We start from the raw sequence: 27,482 nt of genomic DNA on the forward strand, positions 1-27,482 counted from the left end.
TTATAAAATTTAAGTCAGAATTGGTTGTTGTATTGAAGTCAGTGTCCACCTTTGAACATCATTTAGTTATTTTAATCTAAAAATTCTGCGCTGATAAATGTCATAATTTATCTTTATAGCGGTTGAAGCTCCATTTTTATGATACAGATCTCCCAATCCCATGGATAGATTATTAAAAATTCTGGCTGCCTGTAATCACCACTAGGGGGAGCTAAGAAACTTACTGCATACAGTTTATGCACTGAACTCAACGATAACACAGTATACAGTGAGCTCCCTCTAGTGGTGGTTGCAGGCATCCGGAATTTTATCGTTTAACTCTATAGGGGGAGTTTGATACACCAGAAAGTTGAAGTAAAATGCTTCTAATTTGTTAAGAGGCGCACTTCTCTTAAAAACTCATAAAAATGGTGCAGCTCTGGTAGTCCGTGCGCCAGAAAGTAAAAGCTGCAGCAGCTATAAGCTGGCGTAGATTTGCGCCATAATCTACGCCAGTTTTTGGAATAAATCATTATAAATCTGTCGGACTGTGGATGGCCACCCATCCATTTTGCAAAGACATGCCCACTGTTGTAAAAGTTCTAGCCGTGGCGTAAAAGTTAAAAGAAGTCACACATTTTTGCGCAAAATAGGAATGCACCAAAATGAGCTAATTTTTTTTTGGGGGTCACAATACTGCAGTTCAGTGTTTAATAAATTTCCCCCTATGTCTATGCTGGGGATTTGGAGCTCTGTATCAGGAAAACCTAGCTCCGTCAATTACAAAGAACGTTGGATCTAAAAACAACATGGAGTTAAAAGATGAAAATTCACTTTCGGGAAATCATCCAGGCCTACTAATCAAAGACCTGACAATGAGAAAATGGAATTTGACAATTTAAAGGGAAACTCCAGAGCGTCCGATATTAATGACTAAGTTGAAAGTACTTTACAATTCCTGCTGAATTATTTTTCGTCGGCAGTATAGTCTGAAGTTTCTCAGGAATTAGAAGACGTGGGTGACATTCACATCTCCATGCTTCATCATCACCCATTACAAATCTCGAGGACAATAATTCTATACAATGATTTTATACGCCCAACACCGGGCTGTGAACATATATATGTTTGTATTAGGGACCTGGGAGAAAGTGGGACAGTCAGAATCTATTGAGAGATATTTGTTACTGTGGCAACAACATCCCCGGTCCTGCTGGGAGGACGCCTATTAACCCTTCAGTGCCAGAGGGACTGTTACTTGTGAAATGTATATCTATTTATAATACATATCTCTTGTGTAGGTGACCTGTATACACTGCAAAGATCACTACTCTAACAAGTAACTGTTCAATACATCACTGCAGAAAATTACAGATAGATAGATAGATAGATAGATAGATAGATAGATAGATATGAGATAGATAGATAGATAGATAGATAGATAGATATGAGATAGATAGATATGAGATAGATAGATAGATAGATATGAGATAGATAGATAGATATGAGATAGATAGATAGATAGATAGATAGATAGATAGATAGATAGATAGATAGATAGATAGATAGATAGATAGATAGATAGATAGATAGATAGATAGATAGATAGATATAAATACAAATACTCAGCAGTAAGGGACACTCACTTCAGGAGACTCTCTGATCTCTTACCGGACTTCAGCTCCATGGAAGAGGAAGAGAAACTCTACATCCTGCTGGGTGAAGAGGAAACCACAGTGGGCACAGCGGCACAATATGTCACTGCATGCCATAAACTGAGAGAGACATGATATGCCATGGACTTGTATAACCCCGACCCTAGATATGTCCCTATCCCCAAGCCCTCAGTCCCTATCCCTCATTCCCTTACTTCTTACTTGCTTTGGCAATGCTAATATGTATTTGGTCCTGCCAATAAAGCTTCTTTGAATTGAATTGAATTGAATTGAATTGATAGATAGATAGATAGATATGAGATAGATATGAGATAGATATGAGATAGATATGAGATAGATAGATAGATAGATAGATAGATAGATAGATAGATAGATAGATAGATAGATAGATAGATAGATAGATAGATAGATAGATAGATAGATAGATATGAGATAGATAGATAGATATGAGATAGATAGATAGATATGAGATAGATAGATAGATAGATAGATATGAGATAGATAGATAGATAGATAGATAGATAGATAGATAGATAGATAGATAGATAGATAGATAGATAGATAGATAGATAGATAGATAGATAGATAGATATGAGATAGATAGATAGATAGATAGATATGAGATAGATAGATAGATAGATAGATAGATAGATATGAGATAGATAGATAGATAGATATGAGATAGATAGATAGATATGAGATAGATAGATAGATATGAGATAGATAGATAGATATGAGATAGATAGATAGATATGAGATAGATAGATAGATATGAGATAGATAGATATGAGATAGATATGAGATAGATAGATAGATATGAGATAGATATGAGATAGATATGAGATAGATATGAGATAGATATGAGATAGATATGAGATAGATAGATAGATAGATAGATAGATAGATAGATAGATAGATAGATAGATAGATAGATAGATAGATAGATAGATAGATAGATAGATAGATATGAGATAGATAGATATGAGATAGATAGATAGATATGAGATAGATAGATATGAGATAGATAGATAGATATGAGATAGATAGATAGATAGATAGATAGATAGATATGAGATAGATAGATAGATATGAGATAGATAGATAGATATGAGATAGATAGATAGATATGAGATAGATAGATATGAGATAGACAGATAGATATGAGATAGATAGATAGATATGAGATAGATAGATAGATAGATAGATATGAGATAGATAGATAGATATGAGATAGATATGAGATAGATATGAGATAGATATGAGATAGATATGAGATAGATATGAGATAGATAGATAGATAGATAGATAGATAGATAGATAGATAGATAGATAGATAGATAGATAGATAGATAGATAGATAGATATGAGATAGATAGATAGATATGAGATAGATATGAGATAGATAGATAGATATGAGATAGATAGATAGATATGAGATAGATAGATAGATAGATAGATATGAGATAGATAGATAGATAGATAGATATGAGATAGATAGATAGATAGATATGAGATAGATAGATAGATATGAGATAGATAGATAGATAGATAGATAGATAGATAGATAGATAGATAGATAGATAGATAGATAGATAGATAGATAGATAGATAGATAGATAGATAGATAGATAGATATGAGATAGATAGATAGATAGATATGAGATAGATATGAGATAGATATGAGATAGATATGAGATAGATATGAGAGAGATAGATAGATAGATAGATAGATAGATAGATAGATAGATAGATAGATAGATAGATAGATAGATAGATAGATAGATAGATATGAGATAGATAGATAGATAGATAGATAGATAGATAGATATGAGATAGATAGATAGATAGATAGATAGATAGATAGATAGATAGATAGATAGATAGATAGATAGATAGATAGATAGATAGATAGATAGATAGATAGATAGATAGATAGATATGAGATAGATAGATAGATAGATAGATAGATAGATAGATAGATAGATAGATAGATAGATAGATAGATAGATAGATAGATAGATTAAAAAGTGCTGCATCCTGTAGTGACATCATGTAGCGGCTCCAGTGGTTTGCATCAGATTTAGCTTCTTAGGATAACATTTTCTAGGCTGCAGTAAAAAATAACACTCTAAATTGCTACCATTGTTGTATAATAAAACAGAATTGCCCAAATCAATTCCCTTTTTATCATATGGTCGGCCGTATAAAAGGGAAATTACAAGGCTCCTGTGTCAAGAGAAAGGCCCCTATGATGACTCACTCTTCAGGTCCAAATGGAAACGTAGACCGATGCTAGGAACATAGACATTATAGATTCTCCGCGAGATCTCAAGAGAATATTAAGGATTCTGTGATTACACATGCGGATAATGTCCGCCATGGACACAACTATTTATATCTATATGGATAATATATTATTAGGATAAGTAGTTGTCCCATGGATTGAGTGATTATAGCCCCATGCACACGGCCATATTATGGATCCATTGGGTACAGATCTGTAATATGGCATACATTCTATTGGCCCATACTGTACATCCATGTGCCTCCAATTATTCCATTGCCTCCATTATGGATGTATACAGCATGCGGGAGAATGCAGTGCCTCACAAAAGCACCATATGGCAGCATATGAAGTGCAATGCTGGTCCATAATATAGAACCATAGGGACCCCCGCTGTGATGCTATGCAGGGTCCAAACGCATGGTAATCGTAACAAACCAAATGATTTAGAACATGATTGAGGACTGGAGGACCCAGTATGCCCATGCATTACACAGTCAGCATATTACTAAAAATGTGAATTGTGTAATGCTCTATTTCCCCTGTGGGGGCGCTGTAGGAAAAATGAACACTTGCTGCTAAGTTCCTCTACAGATTACAGCTGATTGCTGGTGGTTCCAGCAGGGATAACCTGTGATCATCTTATCTTTCGCCTTTGTAAAAAAATAAATTAAAGAAAATAAGGATTGACCTTAGTCAACCCCTTTAAGGTTTTTTTTTTTTTTTACGTCTGTGGACATCATGAGCCTTCCAGCATTAACCTCTCTGTATCATTCCTAAATACAATATATAAAAAAGCCACTTATTCATCATATAAAATCATATGTAATCTTAAAACACTACATTCAATTGATTTCACCCTATATGAGCTCAAATACAATCAGCATATGTATATGAATACAGCGAGAGGGGCTATTGGGTTGTTTGGGTCTCTATTTAGGACCATGGTGCTTTGCAGCAAAGCGCTATATATCCCGTAGCCTAGGCAGTTCTCTCACATGAGCTAAGAGATATCTTTACCCCTTCCCCTAGGGGAAGGGACAGCTACTCAGGGGCGTGTACTAAGGAGGAGTCATCGTGACATTGGCCCGCCTTCTTGTTCAGAGCTTGATCAGCAGCAGCTCCCCCCTTTTCCCATCTATCTACATATTCAGACTCGGTTAGTCGCCTATTATTCCCCTACCCCCACCTTCCACAGATCTGCAAAGAGTAGATGTTTGCAATAACGACCATTTAATGCAATGTTTTTGCTTATGTTTGGATTGCAGTGGTGTTATTTGTTTCATGTGAATTATTGTGAAATTATAATGTAATGGAATTTGTAATAGGCAGCAGAATACCGTACATCGTAGTGGAAAAAAAAATATACCCTTCTGTTCAATAAAAAGACAGCGTAAAAGCAATAAAGCATCAAGTATTCTTATATTTTACAGCAGGGAGTACATTATTCTGACCTCATCTGTATAAGTGTTAATAACAAGTGGGAGATATTATATCACTTGCCTGCCATGAGGTATAATTACTGTATATATCAGTTGCTGACTAATAGAACAGCGCCCCTGGTGGCCAAACATTTATTAGAAATGCATTGCTGCAACCAGCAAACTGATAAATGCAACTGACCTATTAACGGATATCCTTGCTAATGGAATAAAAAAAACAAAAAACATCTTGATGGTGTATGGTTTAATGTCAGTAACATAGAAATATAATATGTAAGGCTGAAAAAAATTTTCCATCCAGTTCTGCCTATTCTCCTGCAATCAGTGATGGGATGGAATTAATACTTGCCAAAATTCCTAAAATTCATGGGAGTGTCCAATAAACCACAAAGGGGGTGGGATCTGTGCTAATTTACATAAAAAGAGGCAGGTGCAGTCAATGCAGGGGTGTTCCTATGGAGAATGGGTGGGGCCTAAAATGCCCAATGGTTTGGGATTTAAATGTTGGGGATCCCATTGAAATAATTGGCTGTGTTCCCTATACATTTACTGTCCTGATTTTTTATTGTAATGGATAAGAGGATCTATAAAATGGAACGGGACATTAACCCTGAAGCCTAGGGTCTATGTCCTGTAGAAGTAGTCCATGGAGCTGATGTGGGAACTATGATAAAGACAGATTTGCTCAGGCTTGCCCTATCCCACCTTCTTATGAGCCTCCATTGTACAGGACTCCCCCTCTCAACAATTACAACATTACAAAAAAATTAAGCGGGAAACATCCGTTATATTTTTTCCTGCTACAAGTAGGGTTGGACTGACCCACTAAGGTGCCAAAGGATCCTCCGGTGGGCCTGGGCCCCTAAGGTCTGGCAGAAGACAACCCCATGTGAATCTGAGTTTGAACCCAATCACTTGCCACTAGGGGCTATTTCTTATGGCATCATACTCAATTAACCTGTTAGACCCGTATAGATATAGGGTGGTCCTCAGAATTATTTCCTCTGGTGGGCCCAAGGAGCCCCATTCCAACACTGGCTACATAGCTCAGGAAAGCAGTCAACAAGATCGGAGCCCTTCTGTCTTGGGATGGAGGGCTGTGATAACATGAACCAGTTATAGCAGGGGTCCTGTATATCAGTTTTTCTATGGGTCTTGTCAGTCGCGTAGCTATTGGGGGTACAGAGGTAGATATCGCACCCAGGTCCTATTGGCTGAGGGGACCAAAACGCCACATAAGTAGACACCAGTATTATAAAAGGCAAATGGTAAGTGAGGGGTCCTGTTACAGATTTTGCATTAGGGCCCAAGAGCTTCAGGTTACACCTCTGGGTCCTGTCTTCCCTATACACGCAACCGCCTTAGGCGGAATTATCTATTCCGTAAAACTGCATCAGGATGAATAAATAGTATTGACTGAAAGGTTGGGGTCCCCTTGCTCACAAACAGCCGAATATGCAGGCACGTGTGATGTAAATGATCTGTATAATATATGGGCCCTCAGCAGGGACTAAGACTAAGGACTGTAGGCTGTCTATCAAGACGTTGGCGTTGAGGGACCAGTGTGAATAATTCGAGAGGAGAATCTCACCGGAAAAATACTTGTATCGACCGCAAAACCTGGGGGACAGGCAGCAGATTTACTTGTCAATCTTTATGATGCTCATGTCACGCTTAAATAAGACAAGAAAACCTTAGTGTTTCCATCGTGTTCAGAATCTGTAATACACGTGAGAGCGCCATTATGTTTATGAATACAGATACTTTTCTGGTCGGAAGCTCTGCAGGGTCTGCGATAAAACGAATAATTTTTCAACAAAACCCTATGCGTTCCCTTTCTTTTCATGCAGTTGCATTCCAGGCTGCCAGCTATATTGATTTCTATTTAAATCCGATTAGGAGGAGAAGTTAGTTACTTCCTCTCTCACGGATATCAACATTGAACTACACTTCCCAGCATTTCTTGTTTTTATAATTTGTAAAACAAAACACGGGCTGATAACCTTAAAGATAATAAATTAAGGTGAAGGATTTGGTCTTTCTGAGTGATCAGAGGAGGTTTGTGTCATTGTTACTCACCACTTGTGAGAGAGACCATTCCTCTGGGTGACCGGATGACAGAAAAGTTAGCCTACAAGACATCTAATATGACTGACAGGAAGTAACTATCTGGCAGCTACTTCCTGCCCCACAAGCTAGAGGTAGGAGAAGGCTGGGGTAAAGCTGTGTCGCTCTGCCTGCAACCCGCAATGCAACAGTCGCAAAAAATCCCAACCTGCTGGATTTTTTGACTGTCATGTCGTGGTCACAACTTGCGGGTCGCAATGCGGCCACATTGACTTTAATTACCTATGATACAGGCCGCGCGGACCGTGACACAGCCAGAGTCACCGTGTATCCCTAGCCTAACTCTCCCGCTCTCCAGACGCATAATTTGAGCTCAGGTGCCATTGATAATACTGGTGTCTTCTTATGTGACAGGGAAGCTTTCGGGCTTATTGGTCACTAGTGCCCGGGTGCGGATGCTACCGCTGCATCCCCTATAGCCACACCACTGCCACATCTAATGATAATGAGATGACTCTGCTGACAAGCCTCAGTCTACACAGCAAAATGTCAGCTTATTGTATGTACTCTAGTGGCCAGTGTGAAAACTGCAATATTTTATTTTCCTATGATACACTTCTATAAAGTTGACCAACCCATATGAAAAAGAACTTCAAAATTAATCTAGGTGTGGCACTTAAAATTGCTACCTGTCTTCATTTCCACTTTCCTCTTCTCACCAAAATAAGTTTTCTCATCATCCTGTACAGCGTCTCCCGCTCTCTTCCTATCCTATCCTCTCTCTCTTGCAGTGCGTGGAGTTTTGCAATGGTTAATTATATTTACAGCAGAAGGGTGAGCACTGTTTATGGTCTGGTATCTGGAGCAATAAGGTTTATTGTCCCCGGAGACTATAAGAAAACTCTCAGCAGCGGCAAGCAAATAACTATATTGTATTGTATGTAATTAGATTCACTGGCAATGGGATTTGTAATGTGTGTTACGCAGATGTTTTTACTATAATTATTGTGATTTTATTCATAAAGCAAGCACAGATATTGCAGAGAGCTGTGTACAATTAGATGGCACACTGAAATAAGTGGGAAAAGACAATTTCCACTTCTTAGGACATAAGTGCTGCAGGACGCTGGGGCTGATTTACTAATGGGTCTGCTCCTAGATTGTGTCGAAAAATGTGCCGCAATTTGTTGCACTTAATTATAAAAAAAAAGGTGTTTGAACCTCTCTAGACACTTTTAAAAAAAGTTGTGAAAAAAAGTTGTGGGAAGGGGTGGGGCTTAACTGAAAAGGGGTGTGGCTTGAATGCACAAAAATGTGCCAAAGATCTGGCTTAAAATTCTGTCCCTAATTAAGCTAAATTAAAAGTGGTAGAAGGAAAAAAAAGGGTCTAGCAAGTCCAGCTAGAGGCACCCAATGTATCACACATCACGCACCACTGTGATGATAAATTTGGTGCATCTTCTGACTGCCTGATCTAAGATTACACTGTCCAAAACTTAGTAAATGTAACCCAGTGTGTTTTCTGAATTGACTTAGTCAAAGGGGTTCTATAGTTTTATGGTGGGCTTGTACTTACATATAGCAGCCAATCTGAATAGGCAGAGCTGCAGTGTAAAGTAAGGGGGTGGGACAGAGCAACAGCCTAAGAATCTGATAAGACAAGAGGTAAAATTAGTCTTTCTCAGACTTTCTCAATACAGCTTGCAGGATATTCTTATTGTTCTCCCTTTATCTTTGGATAGAGAGGAAAATGATAGGATAGGTGCTACGTGGCGCACTATATATTTATATATATATATATATATATATATATATATATATATATATATATATGTACACATACTGGAACTGTATTGGGATCGTCACACAGATTTCCATAGACCATGAATGTCATCTGCTTCTGAACTGTTATGGAGAAATACAACCCCTCCCAGCTTACACTCTCCTACTTTCTGCTTTTATAAGTGTCAGTCTTTACTGTAGTTTTGACATTATACTCATGAATCAGGAAGAACAGGATGAACAGCATCCCTGTCCAGGTAGCTTACTATTTCCCACTTCCTGCCTTTATAAGTGTCATTCTTTGCTGTCGTTTTTACATCATATTCATGAATCAGGAGGATCAGGATGAGCAATGATTATTCCCCTCTGCAGGAAGGAAAGTTTTGGTGAAATATAACCCCCCCCCCTTCTTTTGCTCTCCTATTATCTGCCTGTATAAGTGTCAGCTTTTACTGTAGCTTTAACATTATATTCATGTATCAGGTAGAGCAGGATGAGCAATGTCTTTCTTCAGGTAGGAAAGTGTTTGAAAGTGGGCACGAGATCAAAATCGATCATGCTGCACCTCTCACTGCAATCTATGGCGGCCTCCGAGAATAGCAGGTCTCTGTCATAGGGTAGATTATTAGAATTAGCGCCATTGTGAAAAATATGGCATGGGGGGAAGGGTACCTGCTTTATTCTGCTCAGCAAGCCTGCAAGTTTCCTCTAAGAAACAACACATAAATATTTAGTAGCGTCTGGGATGTTGATGACAAACCATAGAAAAAGTCCCACCAGCCAGTGAGTGACAGCGCAAAACAGCGATCCGACCCTTTCTTCCCTGGCACTGGGCTGAAAAGGTCAGACTTCTGTTGCATGCCAGTGAATGGACCTCTGGGATTTAAGAGCTGCCAAGTGTCAGTCATGCATTCTGCCGCTCGCGAGGCTATTGGAATAATTTCACACTTTCCAGCGTAGTTAGGAGAGCGCGGTGCCAGCTACATGGTCATTTATAATGTGACGGCTTTAGAGCGTTAACTTTTGGGGCCATGTGCACGGTTCTCGTCTCATGCTAATTTATGCTAATAGCTTCCTGTCACTTTGAGGAGATGACAGATTTTCTGGTAGAGGTGTGGAGGTGATTTCGTTTGGCGCCATAAGAAGCCGAAAAGTCATTGAAATCTTTCATTCCTGCGGGTAGGTGAATGAGGCTAAATTTAAAGCCACAATAGACTGAGATAAAAATGGAATATATGTATTTGCACGATTCTGGAGTATAGAAGGCATTGTACTTAGCTATGTGACATATCAGAAGATAATATTGGTAGAGAGCCCAACCCCCAGACTGAAAGCTCTGCCATCAATGTCCACTATTAAATTTTTCGTAATAAATTATTTTATTCCGATATAGAGCTCCAAATCCCCCGTTTCAACTCACACTGTCAGAGATATATGATAAAATTTCCTCCTGCCTGCAGTCGCCACTAGGGGGAGCTAACCATATGCTATTATTGCGCTAAGCTGCAAGCAAACCCATATGACTGTGTGATTGGAAATAGGGGAAGCCGTTCACAGCGGGGCTCTCTCTGACCAAAGGACCATAGCAGTCGCTATATGAGGTTCACCACTGCTAGGATATTTACTGTTTATATCATGCAATGTACAGTAATCTGATTGGAAAAAGTTAACTCTCCCAGAATACTTTGCAGCAGAAAGCATTTTATGATAAGGGATCAGCTAAGCTGCTAGAGGTGTGTCTGTCGACAAGCTGCTGACTGATTCCTGTAGCACTTGTGACTGCAGCTCTGGAGTGTAACTCAGGATCAGTATAGGTTAAGTAATGTATGAACACAGTGACTCTACTAGAAGAATAGTGAGTGCAGCTCAGGAGTATAATACAGGATGTAACTCAGGATAAGTAATGTAATGCATGTACACAGTGACTCCACCAGCAGAATAGTGAGTGCAGCTCTGGAGTATAATACAAGCGTTAACTCAGGATCAGTACAGGATAAGTAATGTAATGTATCTACACAGTGACTCCACCAGCAGAATAGTAAGTGCAGCTCTGGAGTATAATACAGGATGTAACTCAGGATCAGTACAGGATAAGTAATGTAATGTATGTACACAGTGACTCCACCAGCAGAATAGTGAGTGCAGCTCTGGAGTATAATACAGCATGTAACTCAGGATCAGTACAGGAGAAGTAATGTAATGTATGTACACAGTGACTCCACCAGCAGAATAGTGAGTGCAGCTCTGGAGTATAATACAGGATGTAACTCAGGATCAGTACAGGATAAGTAATGTAATGTATGTTCACAGTGACTCCACCAGCAGAATAGTGAGTGCAGCTCTGGAGTATAATACAGAATATAACTCAGGATCAGTACAGGATAAGTAATGTAATGTATGTACACAGTGACTCCACCAGCAGAATAGTGAGTGCAGCTCTGGAGTATAATACAGAATATAACTCAGGATCAGTACAGGATAAGTAATGTAATGTATGTACACAGTGACTCCACCAGCAGAATAGTGAGTGCAGCTCTGGAGTATAACACAGGATGTAACTCAGGATCAGTACAAGATAACTAATGTAATGTATGTTCAAAGAGATCCAACTTTGTTTAAGTACATTATATAATTACTCTTTAAGAAAATGTTTTTTGACAAGCAATCGCAATCTACTGTTGCCAGTCCAAACCTGCTTATTACATACCTTAAGTATAGAGTGGCTACAAAGAGTATCTCTCGCTCTGGAGGACCCGACACGTTCATGTATTATACAGACTGCCCATTGATTTAAAAAAACAAACTGTAATGCTTAATTTATCCTGTTAAGGCGCTGCAGTAAAATAAAACCCTACTTACCAGTCTTCCCCGCAATACAGTTGAGGACTGGGGGTGCCAGCAGTAGGACACCCTGTGATCAGGGAACCTTCTAACAATAAGGTGTCAGCAAAAGCTGACCGCCCCTTTAATAAAAGCTAGCCGTAGTGAAAGCAGATAATAAAGAACGTCAGACCAACTTGGGTATTGTGCCCCTCTCCTGACGGCCACTCTCCCCGTCAAGCCGCGTAGTCCTGTACCTAATTATATCTGAATCCTCGCTCTTCTCTCACAGTCTGATTCTCACATTTAAATGAAAAATTCAGGATGTTGGTGACATTTTCTAAGCTTTCCCACTGTCAAGTCAACAGACAGAAACAAATTTGCATGTCAAGGTACATCATTACGCACGACGCCATTTACCACAACTGTGATGAGTCAGTAGGGGCTTCACATTCCCGGTGAATGAATCGTGTGTGTCAGATTTTTTAAAAAAAATCTATTTTTATATTCATATAATAGAATTGTACTGGAAGAATGCAAAATGGAGAATCTTTTATCTTCCGCACGTAGGAATGTGATGCACAGGCCATTGCCTTCATTTCTGGTGCATATATTTTAACTAACTGGAACACTGGTGTAAGAAAATAAATCGTGAGCAGCTTGAATTGCAAAGTCCGAGCTACACAGAAACCTTTAAAGGAACACTCCATCAAAACTGATACACTGTGTTATGCCTAATGCAGGTCCTGAGGGGGCGGGGCATGACACAGTGATTCTCTCTCTGGTGCTATTTAAGCCCTTGTGTCATGCTCCGCCTCCAGGCAGTCTACTAGGCATAACACAGTATATATATATTTTGCCGGACTGCTCCTTTATTGATGTATCCTTAGCAGTTTCTGCCAGGATGGACAACTAAACTCTACCTTGTGGTCCTAGGATCTTTCCTATATAGGTATATCTGTGTCACGGGGCGGGGTGTGGACCCACTGGGCCATACCGCGTAGCGGGATGGCAGCTGGCCAAACAGGTATGGTACAGAGTCTATAGTCCAGAAAAGGGTACCTGAGGCAATGTAGACAGTAGCAAGGCAGGCTCGACTGGGACCAGGCAGCAGGTAGACGTCAGGTGTGGTGCAGTAGAACAAGCGTGGATATGCAGCAAACCACGACAACAGCTCAGCACGGCAGTAGACCAGGATGATACTGATAGCACGGGAAACAGGATACAGGTACGGGGAACACTGGGAAGCTGGAAGACACTAGGAGACCATTTGCAAGACAGACTAAGGGAAACAACAACAACGCTCGGGCGAGGATAAGAAGGGCGGTGACCCTCTTATAGTCCCGGAAATCATGAGTTGATTATTAAGATTTTCAGGTGAGTGCCGGCGCCTCACAGGAGGACGACGCAGCACAGCAGCAGGACGTCTATGGCCGCGGTCATCGAGGGGCAAGTTGGAACGACAGACCGTGGCCATAGACGTTACAATCTCTATGTATACGGTAAAACAGCTCTTCATCACTATGCCCCCATTTATTCTATGCCCCTACAGTTTGCTTTTGGCCACATGGGCTAAATGGAGCAAATTTCCCTATTGAATCTTCAATACTCTTTTATTGAGCCATGTGTTTGCAGTTATGGCCATATCTGGGTAGCAGGGGTGTACGAAGAGTGATCTGGCCTCCTGGGTCATTGAAGGTCATGGGCCCCTTTACCAACTACTATAGCCATGCTATAATTGATTTGAGCTAATAAAATGCATTTAAGGAGCATTTATCACTTACATTTCTTTTTTCTTTTGTAGACCCTTCTTGTAGACCCTGCATTGCCCTAAAGACCAAATGGTCAGACTGCCAGTGAGATACATAAAAGAGAGGGGGCTCTATAGCATAGGTCAAAATAGGCCGCCCATCATGGTACTAGGTTTTGCCGCCCAGGACAGAAGGGTCTGGTTTGTTCGTTTCCTCCACTAAGATCTTTTCATAACCCTTTGGGCAATTCCCTTCCCCACTTGTTTGCTAACAATTTAGTTCCTCTGGAAAGGGGTGTCTTGCAGGAACATAGGAGTCTGAGAGGGCCCAAAAGCCCCTCCGCCGCATAAGAAGACACCGGTATTATAAATGATATATGGTAGGTGCGTGCCCTGTTATACACATTCGAGTCACATTATTATGACCACCTCCTACTTTCGACGTCAGCAGCGCGTAGCCCATGAAGTAAGTGAGGTGTGGTGGGCTGGCTTGGTGGGAATATAAGGTGTGTGAACACATATCACTCATTGTTGTCATGGGTAAAAGGGGCGATTTAACAGAGTTGCAAAAAGGGATGATTATTGGCTTTCGGGTTTGGCGGTATTTCTCACACAGCGCAGTTTGTGAACTGTTCGCGTGCTGCTGTCGTGAAAGTGAATCGTGAGTGGATAAATGGCACCATTGGGAATAACCGACGTGGAAACTGCGGAGCACCATATGCCATTGATGTGAGAGGTGAACGTCGGCTACGAAGGTGCGTGAAGGCCGAATGACACGCTACAGTGGAGCAGCTCACCGTGAAAATCAACCAGGGGGCTACCAGAAGTGTGTCTAAAACATCATTTGAGCGAACCTACTGTGTATGGGGCTCCGAAGCAGACGGATGGTCACTGCTCCTAAGCCAACAAAGGTACATTGGAAAAAAGTCTTCAATTTGCACGGCAGTATCGGAATTGGACCACCGATGATTGGCAAAGGGTTGCCATCTCCAATGAGTCACGTTTTCTGCTTCATCGGACAGACGGACGTGAGCGTGTCACGCAAAAAATATCAGAGAACAAACACCCTGCAACCATTGCTGGAAGAACACAAGCCGGTGGCGGCAGCGTTATGGTCTGGGGAATTCTTTCATGGCATTCTCCGGGCCACTCATCCATGCGGAAGACACTCTGAACCGATTTTGGTATGAATCCTTCGTAGCAGATCACATCCACCCATACATGTGGTTTGTCTTCCCTGGGGCAGATGGAATCTTCCAGCGAGACAACGCGACGTGTCACATGGCTAGAAATGTCCGACAGTGGTTGGAAGAGCACGACCAAGACTTCCAAGTCCTTCCCTGGCCCCTAATTCACAAGACTTGAACCTAATTGAGCATCTGTGGGACCGCCTCCATCGTCTTGTTAATTCTTTGGATCCTCCCCCGTGCACCCTCCAGCTAATATGGGATGCACTGCAGTCAGAACGGCTCCAGATACCGGAGACAACCGACCAGCACCTTATTGAGTCACTGCCCGCCCGTTTACTGCTGTCCGTGCTGCACACGGCGGTTACTCTGGATATTAGCTGCTGGTCATAATAATTGGACTCGGCTGTGTAGATTTTGCATTGGGGCCCCAGACCTTCAAGTTGTGCTTCTGGTGTCTTGCACACCTTCTCTCCACCCAAAGGTAAAGGGAATGGGAGCAACCTGGGTCGGACCCCTTCTTTCCAAGAGACCCGTAACAGCTGCATGCCCTGCACCTTTCCTAGAGACCTGAACACATATTTTCTAGTCAGTAGTCTGGGAAATCTGGGTAGCTGTCTACATACATGTACAGACATTGATAAAAATGTAGATCATACGGTACCATCAACCCATTGGTCACCCCGTTAGTTGCGGGTTAAGTGGTCTCCTACATTAGCAGTTGAGGACCATCAGTAATTAATGGGATGCCATATAAAACCTTATTAAATCCCCCATAGACACAACTTCTTTACTGCCGAGTCTGTCTTGTACTTTAGCGTGAGCATAGATTAAATGAATGCTTGAACAAATAGTAGGATTAGGGGCTGGGAGACGGATCTTCACGCTGTGCTAATGAATTACAAGACTACGACGATTTCACAGTAAATTTGCCAGAAATGTTTCCAGTGCATTTTCACTGAAATTAATTAGTCGGGAGGAAACGGGGTCAGGCGCTTCGTCTGATGCTGGAAATACCTGAGTGTACACGGTGATCAGAAAATATATGTACATAGAGCCTATGTAGACTATACTACCGCAGGCTTGTACATAGATATGGGAGAGAAAAAAGGACCCTAATATAATAGCTCAGTCCCCCGACTTATTAGCTCCAAGCACTGAGATACAACCTCCGAGCACAGGCATAACTTGATACTCCTTGGCCCCAAACCAAAAGCTGTAAAATGGCCCCTCACACATCATTTATAATGCTGTTTTCTATATGGGGTAGAGGGACCTTATTTTGACCCCTAGGGACCAAAGTGCGACCGCAACCGCTGCACCCCTCATATCACACTGTGATATTACCTCAGAGCAGGCCCAGGATGAGGTATGGGGTCAGTAGCAAGGGCCTACATGCCATTGAGCCAATGTAGTTATTGGAACCATAGAGAAGATGGGTCCGGTTTGGCCGCATCCTAGTTCTCATTGGATGGTAGAACCCAACGCAAGGCTCTTCTTCTTCATTCACAGTGTAGCGATAGCAAACATGGGGACGAATCAATCAGGTGATCATGGTGCCTTTATTTCCTACAAGGAAGTAGGGGGCAAGGGTCGGTCCTTTATGCACTGGGAAGACTTCAACCGGGTCTAGAAGGTGGGTCCCTTTTTTATTTTGCTGTCTATTCTATTGACAGACCTGGGTAGGTAGTAATCCTAGTACACAATGACAACTGAGGGAGGTACAAGCTTTAGTAAATGAACTAGACAAGAGTTTGGGGCGTAGTTATAGGGGTGCAGAGAATGCACCCAGGCCCTAGTGCATGAGAGGTCCAAAGACCTATCTGTTACATAAGAAGACACAAGGGTTATAAATGACACATGGTAGGTGGGGGGGGGGGGAGGGCTGTTAAAGATTTTGAAATGGGGCTCTAGTTATGAATTTCCTCCTGTAGAAAGGACGTGCTGGTTGGTTAAAGGAGTTCTCCGCTTTGGACATTCCCTATTTGTTAGACTTGTCCCTTGACACTAAGCAGATCACAAAGTGTCCTCCTGCTGGGACCCCTCAGCGATCAGCTGTAATCTGTGGGGATATCTATCAGTAAGTGTCCAACTTCCCTGCAGCGCCACCACAGGGGAAATTAAGTATTACACAGTACCCATTCATAGCAATGGGTTGTCTGTGTAATGCAGGACAGGACGGGTCCTCCAGAGAGAGAGACACTCTTTATAACCGCTGTCTACTCTGACCATGAGATGAGGATCCTGAACAGAGGACCCCCCCCCCCCCCCCCCCCGATATTAACTCAGAATTCCCTTATAGGGTGTATGAAAATGGGTTTTCGAAACTGGACAATTCCTTTTTACTATATATCACTCAAGTGTCTGGATTCTACAGCCCAGTGACTGAGATATTAACCAATTAGCCCCCTGGGGCTAATGTATCAAGGAGCCATTGGGTCGCATCCACCAATTCGTTCCCATTACAGACTAATAGCTCAGTGTTGTCTTGCAGAACTAAGATCCTGAATTGGAATCCAACCAGGGGGTCACATCTGTATATGGGCCTCGTTTATCTAAACTGTCTAACAGTAAAACTGTCCTCCTTGCCCATAACAACCAATCAGAGGTCAGCTTTCATTTTTCCAGGGAGCTTTAAGAAATGAAAGCTAACTTCTGATTGGTTGCCATAGGCAACAAGAGCAGCTTTACTGCTAGACAGTTTAGATAAACGAGGCCCGATATATATGTTCTACCTTTACTTGAGTGGGTGTCCTCCATAGTGTGGCACAATTATTGTGAGCTGCAATGGGGTCAGGGATTATTTGGCTGCATATACAGAGCTACACTATATTTGAATAATGTGACATAAATAAAATATAGGATACAGTAATGCAAACATAGCCCTATAGCTCTAGCCTTAAAGGGGTTGCCTAGCATTAGAAAAAAAGGATCTGATTTCTTTGAGAAACAGCGCTACTCTTGTCCATAGGCTGTGTCTGGTACTGCAGCCTATCCCCATTCAAGTAAGTGGGTCTGAGCTGCAATACCGGACGCAACCAATGCCCAAGAGTGGCGCTGTTTCTGAATAAAATCAGATCTCTTTTTTACTTATTCTGGACAACCTCTTCAATATGATTGTTTTTAATTAATCATTGAAAATAATTAAGGTTTCTGATTTTCTGTATGATGACTTTGTGTCTGGCAGACAGCATCTAATATTTAATGGCAGAGCGGTGACGTTGGTGATTCACCACGGCTCTTGCCTCATAATGAAGCCAAGAAATTTGCAAATTGCCCCCTTAGAGGAAATGTTGGGTGTCTAATTGTTTCTCAGTGAACTGGGAAGGAGAAATCTCAGCTAGATCTCAGTAATTTAAAGATATCTCATTATTACATTTAATTAATCCGCTCCGTCAGCTCGATAAACACGAGGATCCCACTCGTTTAAGCACCAGGGAGATGAATCGTAGTCAGCCCATAATACATTTATGAGAGGCTCTCCTTGTAGCTGGGATCACCCGCTACTCTCTCTGAGGATATATGGGAGGTACATGTAATATGCGGCTGATTCGCACTGTATGCAGGAGAAGAAAATGTATATATTTTTTTTTATCAGTGAGACTGTTGGGAATGTGAGTAAAAAAATATAATGTTTGGTGAAATAAATCATTTATAATATATAGGATTTTCCATTAATATGTCTATAAATAATATTTCTATAAATAACACATTGTGATGTCAGAATCTAAAGTTTATACAGAGATGAGCGGCACTACATAGGCGCTACTTATCTCTTCCAGCAAAAGCATTCTGTCATAAATTACTTGATTGACTGAAATGTAGAGCTCCCTATTTTTTTTTTTTAAAGAAGTTCTGCAGCAGTTGCAGTGTGTATTATACAGTACTGTTTTTCAGCTGCTGCAGAACCGCATTATACACACCTCAGCTGCTGCACAAAATCACAATGTACACCTCAGATGCTGCAGAACATCATAATACACTATTCAGCTACTGCAGATCATCATAATAGTCACAGCAGCTGCTGCAGAACATTTTAATACACACCTTAGCTGCTGCAGAACACCATAATCTATACCTCCGCTGCTGCTGCAGAACATTATAATACACACCTCAGCTGCTGCAGAAAATTATACACACATCAACTCTTTTTTTCTAATCTGTTTTTCATGGTTTGATTATATTTTTTTTAATTCTATTTTGTTTATATTATTATGTGGGTTGCCATCATCCCAAAGCTGCTACAACAGCAATTCCAGAGATTTGCTTTACAACAGGCATCTGGAAACTAAAACAGAAATCAACAAATTGACTTCTATAGAAGAGTGTAGTGGGCGTGCTCTGTGAGAATGTAGTGGGCGTGCTCTGTGAGAATGTAGTGGGCGTGCTCTGTGAGAATGTAGTGAGCGTGCTCTGTGAGAATGTAGTGAGCGTGCTCTGTGAGAGTGTAGTGAATGTGCTATGTGAAATCTGCAGAGATCATTGTTCTGGTAGGGGGAGGTTGGAGAAAGAAGGTGAGCTGTCCCCATTACCGTGTGTTAGTGGCATGATCCAGTGTAATCCACCCCAGCTTTATTATAGATAATGGCCCTTGTATTGTAACCCCGACCTCTGATGATAAGTGTACATTGCACAAGCTGAAAAGAGACAGCCTAGTGTAAGGTCATGTTCAGATGATAGATTTCCCTTAAATACTCAGTATACTGTGAAATAGGCAGACACTCCCCCACTATAACCAGTTTACCTCCATACAACAACCATTACATATTATTAACCCCATAAGGCATGGATTTGGTAAATCTCACATTACATGTTACTTCTCTACAGGTTCAACGTGGACTCCAGAAGCTGCAATATATCAAAACACGTGAGTTGTTCAGTCATTACTGTTAATTAGGTTTTTTGCTTCGTCGTCCATCATTTCATATTGTGCAGCTGTCACCCTCCGCCCTGGCATGCTAACATAACGCATGTATACAGATATATACTGCCTACTTTATTCTGCCATTAATCCCTGTTATCCCTATCTCTTTCTATGCATCACTTAAATTGGAACAACAGAAGGTACATTTTTTTATTACATACTTCATTTGAATAGAACCGGATTTATATTAAAAAATATATATTCTTTGGGGTGAAACAAACAAACATGGAGAGAACATGCAAAAATATATGTAGATATTTCCCTTGGCAAGACTACAAAAGATCTATCTAATCTATCTATCTATCTATCTATCTATCTATCTATCTATCTATCTATCTATCTATCTATCTGTCCATCTCTAACCCATATCCATCTATCTCATAACTATACACAGAAGAGCGGGGGCCCCATAGCAGAGATCAAACCAATCAATCTAATCTATCTATCTCAGATTTTTCTTTCTCTCTTTGTTCCTTCCCTCTATCTATACATCTTGCTACTCTATCTATCTATCTATCTATCTATCTATCTATCTATCTATCTATCTATCTATCTATCTATCTATCTATCTATCTCATATCTATCTATCTATCTATCTATCTATCTATCTATCTATCTATCTATCTATCTATCTATCTATCTATCTATCTATCTATCTATCTATCTCTGACTTGCCTTGATGTCAATGGCCATACATTGATAGGCAGATTTGTGGCCACAACAAGCGCCGGTAGCCGATAATTATAGGTCGATCGGCACTTGTTTAAAAGGCTTATTACACGGGCCAATGTAAACTGTATGAGGACAAACGACTGTTAATATGATGGATCGGTCCTGTACAGTTTTCATATTGTCGGCAGCACATCCTCTGTTTACACAAGGAGACAACGATGATTTTCAGTGCAGCATAAAGATGAAATCAGCCGAGAAGTGAGCAATTGCTCGATCATCGGCTGATCGCTGCCCTGTTTACAGTGATTCGTACGAACGCTCATTCACCCGATCATTTGCCCATGTAAATGGCCCTTAACTTCAAGTACCCATTTAAGTCAGAATATGTAATGCTACATCCAATATAGAAATAAGAGCCCCGGAATGTAACTATGTATCACAATATATTTATTATATTATATTGTTCTTCTTGTTACTATTGATGCTGGAAAGTAGATGAATGCAATATATGAGCGGACTTGTTCCGGAGACACCTTCAAGGCTTTCAAGGACATTTCTTGTTTTCTGCTGGGGTAAAGTGGGTGGGTGGGTGTGCTTGGCGTAGAGAACCGAAGACGTAATACAAGTTCTGGGGAGAGAGGGCTATTCCATAATGATTGCTGCCTATATATAGAGCTGCGCTGGGATGTAACAAGTCCAGATCCTGCCTCAGCTATAATAAAGAATGGAAGCTGGGGGTTATACTATCTGAAATGAATAGTGCCCACAGTCCAAGCTAATAAGCCACAGGCAATCAGAAGTGTGCGAACTATAATAACCGGCTTATCAATGGCCTCTTTATTGGGGTATAATAAGGATAGGAGTCCATCAAAAATGTACAAAAAAAGCTCTTTGACCATAGTGAAGTACACAACCTCTTCCATAAAGCATTCAAGCTAAAATATCTATCTATCTATCTATCTATCTATCTATCTATCATCTATCTATCTCATATCTATCTATCTCATATCTATCTATCTATCTATCTATCTATCTATCTATCTATCTATCTATCTATCTATCCTATCTCCTATCTATCTCCTATCTATCTATCTATCTATCTATCTATCTATCTATCTATCTATCTATCTATCTATCTATCTATCTATCTATCTATCTATCTAATCTATCTAATCTATCTAATCTATCTATCTAATCTATCTTCTATCCTATCTATCTAAAAAACAAAAAAAAGAAGCACAGTTTCAGTAGTATAGGGTGCAAAGTCCTCTTCCATGGGGAGGGGTGACAGGTTCTTTCTGTAGGACAGCCTATTGATTTCAGTATGCCCTGTGTAATGTTTAATATCCCCTGCGGGGGCACTGCAGGGAAATTGAACACTTGCTGCCTGATTCCCTCACAGATTACAGCAGCTCGATGGTGGTCAGAGCAGCAGGAAACCCTGTTATCAATTTACCATCAGGGACCCTTTTTTCAAAAAGGGATTATCCAATGTAGACATCCCTTTTATATACATCTATATATCTATATACATTTTTTTTGTCATACCGTAGATTTAGTTCCATCTGCATTCATTTACAGGAGATTTACAGTACATTATAATCTCAATTTCTATACCAAGAAGTCCTCGAGGGAACCCCCCTCCACCAAGATTTCCACTCTCAGAATAAAAGTCTATTTTCAGTTTGCCTCTAATAACTCTTAATTTCGCAGAGAAAAAAAACCCAAAATCAATATTTGCATAACCCCGCCCACTTTAACACTAATTTATTCGGTTAACAAGTTGCTTTCTTAGGGGGTATTTAATCCTTATTTGAAAATAAAAAATTAGCACTATTCATCAAAATCAGCAGGGTGAACGCCCACCACCCGGCCCTCCGGTCGTTCCTATCTGCAGCCTCCTGAAATGGGAAACAAAATGTTGTCATGCTAGGAAGCCGCTCCATGATTCAGAGTAAATCAAGATCTTTGAAACATCACAGCCTGCGCAAATTTATTTGCATTAGCTGTAATTTTAGGTTTTCTATTTCTGGCCCGTCTGCACTGGCAGAGATTATTCATGTTAAAACTAATTGTTCTCAGCTGACTGCCTGGCTATTTAAATAAGGGAATTTTCCTCCCCTCGTTTACATGCAAAACGCAACCTTCAAAACGGATGACAGCTGGTTGTCTTATTTAAAGCCTATGTGACCCATATTAATAAACTTTTACAGATATGAACCTCTATGGTTGCTCTATTATGTCTCCATACAAAACATAGTCGGAATATGGACGTGTGCGTGAGCCCTGAGCCCACGTAATACCAGAGACTCAACCAGGCACCCATAAAAGTTTGTGGGGCCAAACTGTAATTCTGTTTGCCTCCGCTTTCATACTGTTGCATGGTGAATCAGGGATGGCGGGATCTTGCAGCGGCCGCCCACATCTACCCCTTGGGATAAGCTGAACACCAAAGAAATTGAGACACCTCCCTTAAAGGGGTATTCCCCCCAACCGCACCAAGTAGGAGTTTGAATGCAGTGGCAGTAGAGAATGCCCATTCAAAGTCTATGGTTGTTTCCGTCAGCGCCATAGACTTTGAATAAAAGGGCAACGCGTATGCTCGATCACTGCTCTATTTCAACTTCTCCTAGCCACGGTTTTGCTGCTGGGGGGGAACTGGAGACCGAGGTCCACCATTCTGGCAAATGTGAGGGATCCAGCGGTTGGACCCTCCGATCTGGCATTTATCTCCTATCCAGTGGATAAATAATAAATTCTGCTTTCCGGAATACCTCTTTAAGTTTAATAGATCCCCCTACAAGTCTCTGCCTCAGATATCCCCGTTACACCCAAGTCTACGCTTACGCCTTACACAGGCTGGGATTAAACTTCTTGGTCATCGTGTGGCATGTGGACGTTGAGTGCCACACATTAGACACAATACTTCATGTGATGTCACAAGGAATGGACCAGGGTCAGAACAGGACCGGTAAAAAGTGGTACAAACATAGAAATTCGGTATTAGTAGTATACCGTCAAAATTGGTGGTAATGGTAATAACGGTTTTTACTATGTCTGTGCTTGTTCTTCAGGACTTTCTGGGTCAGATGTTTTGCACACTCGGAGAAGTCATTGGATCACAGAGAAGCCGACTGGAGAAGTCCCTCACGTGAGTAACAAGAAAGCACAACATGAACTCCTTGTATAATTGTTGCTTCTGCCTTTATTAGTTAACTGGGTCAAAAGGCTGGTACCGTACTCCAGTTTTGGGGGTGTTCCAGGTGGGGCTTCCAAATGTCCTGCGATTTGGGATGTAAATGTTGTTAAATATGGGTTAGACTTGGCGTATCTCGGTTATTTTGGTTGATATGGAACTATCATTCTTATCATCCCCTGGCCTTCCTTCTATAGAGGTGATATATTATATACGGGCTGGTCATGTGCCCCAGGTGAGAGGGTGGTGCAGGGAGGTGCAAACTAGCCACCCTTCCATGGCCAGGTTATTTGGATTTAGCGTTAGGGCAGAAAACAAAGTCTTTGCCCCAAGTTAAAAAGGACCTGTCACCTCTCCTGACGTGTCTGTTTTAGTAGTTAATAGTATTCACCATGAAAAATAAAAATTCTGGAACATATTTTCTTAGAACTCTACATTGTGCCATTCCTCTGTTATTCCTCCTAGAAATTTATGAATAAATTGACAACTGGGTGTTACCAGTTGGGGGTGTGTCCTTAGGGTATGTGCACACACACTAATTACGTCCGTAATTGACGGACGTATTTCGGCCGCAAGTAGTGGACCGAACACAGTGCAGGGAACCGGGCTCCTAGCATCATACTTATGTACGATGCTAGGAGTCCCTGCCTCTCCGTGGAACTACTGTCCCGTACTGAAAACATGATTACAGTACGGGACAGTTGTCCTGCAGAGAGGCAGGGACTCCTAGCATCGTATATAACTATGATGCTAGGAGCCCGGCTCCCTGCACTGTGTTCGGTCCGGGACTTGCGGCCGAAATACGTCCGTCAATTACGGACGTAATTAGTGTGTGTGCACATACCCTTACACAGACTGACACTGTCCAATCAGTGCTGACAGAGTGAAACTATAGGGACATACTGCTTTGAAAAGGGGAATGGTAACACCCAGTTGTCAATTAATTGATACATTTCTAGGAGGAATAACAGAGGAATGGCACAACGTAGAGTTCTAAGAAAAGATGTTCCAGAATTGTTATTTCATGGGGAATACAATTATTAACTAAAACAAACATGTCAAGGGAGGGGACAGGTCCTCTTAATGGAAAGATTTGCTACATCTCTTTGGCCTTGTTCACACGGAGGAAATTTTGCGGCGGCCTCCCATTCATTTCAATGGGCGTCGGACGCTTCTTTTTCCCGCTAGCTGATTTTTTCAGCTAGCAGTAAAGAAAAGCATCCTGCTCAATCTTCAGGCGGATTCCACCCAAACCTCTCATTGAAGTCAATGAGAGGGAAGAATCTTCGTGCCGACGGCAGGAAAAGTTCCGTGGCAGATTTTGGGACCCGCCACGCAAAATCTGACATGTGAACAGGGCCTTATACACCAGCATGGACCCTATTTGCAGAAATAGTAATATTTTGCATTGGGCCAAATTCTATGTTTGGGCAAAAACACATTATTTTAGACCGTGTGTGGGCTTGATTTTTGCGGGACAAGGTGTAGTTTTCATTGGTAGTATAGTCATGAAAAAGTGTTCCAGACAAAGCAATTGGATCATTCGTCGTTCCATCTGTTACTATGGCCACTAAGCACAATCATCAGATGAACTTGTACTCGTTGTTAGAAGCACAGGGTGCACTGTGTAACATAATGTAAGTAATGGAATTGTAATTTTCTACAATGATGACTACAACAATGCTTGGACAGTGTTATAGAGCTGATAATGTGTTTCTTTCTTAAGTGGTTAAACATGGCTGCTTCCTTCCAAAAACAGCACCACACTTGGTCACAGGTTGTGTGTGGTAATGCAAAGCCCCATTGGAGCTGAGCTGTAACACCAGACAAAGCCCATGGACAGGTGTGGCATTGTTTCTGGAAGAAAGCAGCCATGTTTATCTATTCCTACGCAACCCCGGTACCCCGTCGATCAGCTGTTTTGAAGGGGCCGCAGCACATTTCCTTTACTGCTCACACTGTGGTTTGCCGACACACTTGTAGCGGCGGTTCACATGATTACAGTCTTCACCTATTGAAGTGAACAGGACAGGGCTGTAGTGTTCGGCAAATCACAGTGTGAGCAGTGACAGGAATAAAGGGGAGGCAGCACTCGTACAAGCTTTTTTGGCCCTTCAAACTAGCTGATCGGCGGGGGTTCCAAGAGTCGGACCCCGACCAATCAGATATTGATGGCCTATCCTGAGGAAAGGCCATCAATTTTTTGCCATTGGACAACCCCTTTAAGTTGGGATCTCAAGGAAGGAAGGAGTTAAATGGATTTATTGAGAATTCAATTGTGATGAGCTTCTCGGAAAAGGGTGCCGGTACATGTAGTGATAGTTTCAATGTTTTTCACCTGTACAAGCCATGCAAACAATAAAACGGTTAGTCTATGATGTCACTTACCTGGCCACACACCTCTGTGATGTCATAGCTGCATAGACCAACTTTATTTCCGTCTCCCATTTCTTGTTGATCTTTGTCAGTAATATGTCTTATTGGTAACAGGTAGGGGGCACATTAGGGAGAGTTACCCATCGGAGGCAGGTACCTTCTCCTCAGTTTTCTCCACCATCCGTGGCTTTCACAAATTCTGATTACATACCCAAATCATAATAAGGCCGGTTTACAACCCATTATTATGGTAGGAAGTCCGGGTATTGTGTTTGTAATACAATCCCATTTCAGCCTAACTAAGTCTTCTACTCTGTTTGCCGCATTTGTATTCCTACATTCCTCCTGCAATGATCGTCGGGTTTCGCCAATATAGATATTTTCTTTAGATTTCAAGGATACCAGTTAGGCCAGTATCAAATATGCAATCTATATGTCTTCTATGGGATCGTGGGGGTAAAAGGCAGTTCACCATGGCCCTCTCTTTCAGTGGTGTAGACCGGCACAGGGCTTCCCCTCCCTATGACCACCATATTGGTAGCAAACTACGGAATATAGGGCTGATCCAAGAGGCATGGGACTATTCTCTCTTACCAGAAATTGGAGGAGGGTGGTAGCATAACAAAAGTATCAGGAATGTGCCTCAATTTTGCTATGTTATCCCCACCAAAAAATAAAAAAATCGACATATTTTTTGTCCACAATTCCACACGTTTCCCTGGAGGAATAGGCACTGTTGGCCCAGTTGGGTTTCGAGACGGCATGAGATTTAATGTGTTATGTACATTTCAAAAACACAAGCACAGATGGCCGAGAGACGTTCCGTCATTCCCACTGAGCAGAGATAGGGACCTATTGTGTGGACAGATTTTTCCGAGGACCAGTCATGATGTTGCAGCTGACATCTCGCCTGTATCGGTCCCACGGTTCTCAGCCGTGTCTGAAAGCCGATGACAGGTCTAACTCTCCCTTAGGTACCTGGCTGATTCTAATTAATGAATGTTTAAGCGGTAGACTTTTAAGTGTTTGATGCTCGTTTCATTGGTAATGTTAATTGAAGGTGTTAAGTGATTTTCTCCAGCTGGAGGGGAATCTGATTTGCTGTAAGTTTCACCATTTCAATTGAAATAAATCTAATTATGAAAAATCCACATTGTTCTGGATCCACGAAAGAGATGATGCTGCAAAAGTGATGATTTCTTTTCATATAAGTTTATGCCTTTCAAGTTTTTTGTTTTTTTTGCTGGTGTTTTGATGATGTAAATGTTTTGCTAAAATTTCAAATCTAATCTACATGTGAAAATTGATTCATTACACAATATTAAAG

At 41.2% G+C, this 27,482-nt stretch overlaps 1 protein-coding gene across 2 annotated transcripts in view; it reads left to right on the top strand.

Moving 5' to 3' along the window:
- The window catches only part of CPNE9 (copine family member 9), a 182,459-nt gene that overhangs the window by 56,172 nt on the left and 98,805 nt on the right, over window positions 1-27,482 (top strand). For both annotated transcript variants that reach the window (XM_075834080.1, XM_075834077.1), the window contains exons 6-7: window positions 19,815-19,854; window positions 23,658-23,734. In XM_075834080.1, coding sequence (XP_075690195.1) covers window positions 19,815-19,854; window positions 23,658-23,734 — 117 coding nt within the window. The remainder of the gene's footprint in view (window positions 1-19,814; window positions 19,855-23,657; window positions 23,735-27,482) is intronic.

Source organism: Rhinoderma darwinii, chromosome 7 (assembly GCF_050947455.1).
Source record: "Rhinoderma darwinii isolate aRhiDar2 chromosome 7, aRhiDar2.hap1, whole genome shotgun sequence".
In the NCBI taxonomy this organism is placed as follows: domain Eukaryota; kingdom Metazoa; phylum Chordata; class Amphibia; order Anura; family Rhinodermatidae; genus Rhinoderma; species Rhinoderma darwinii.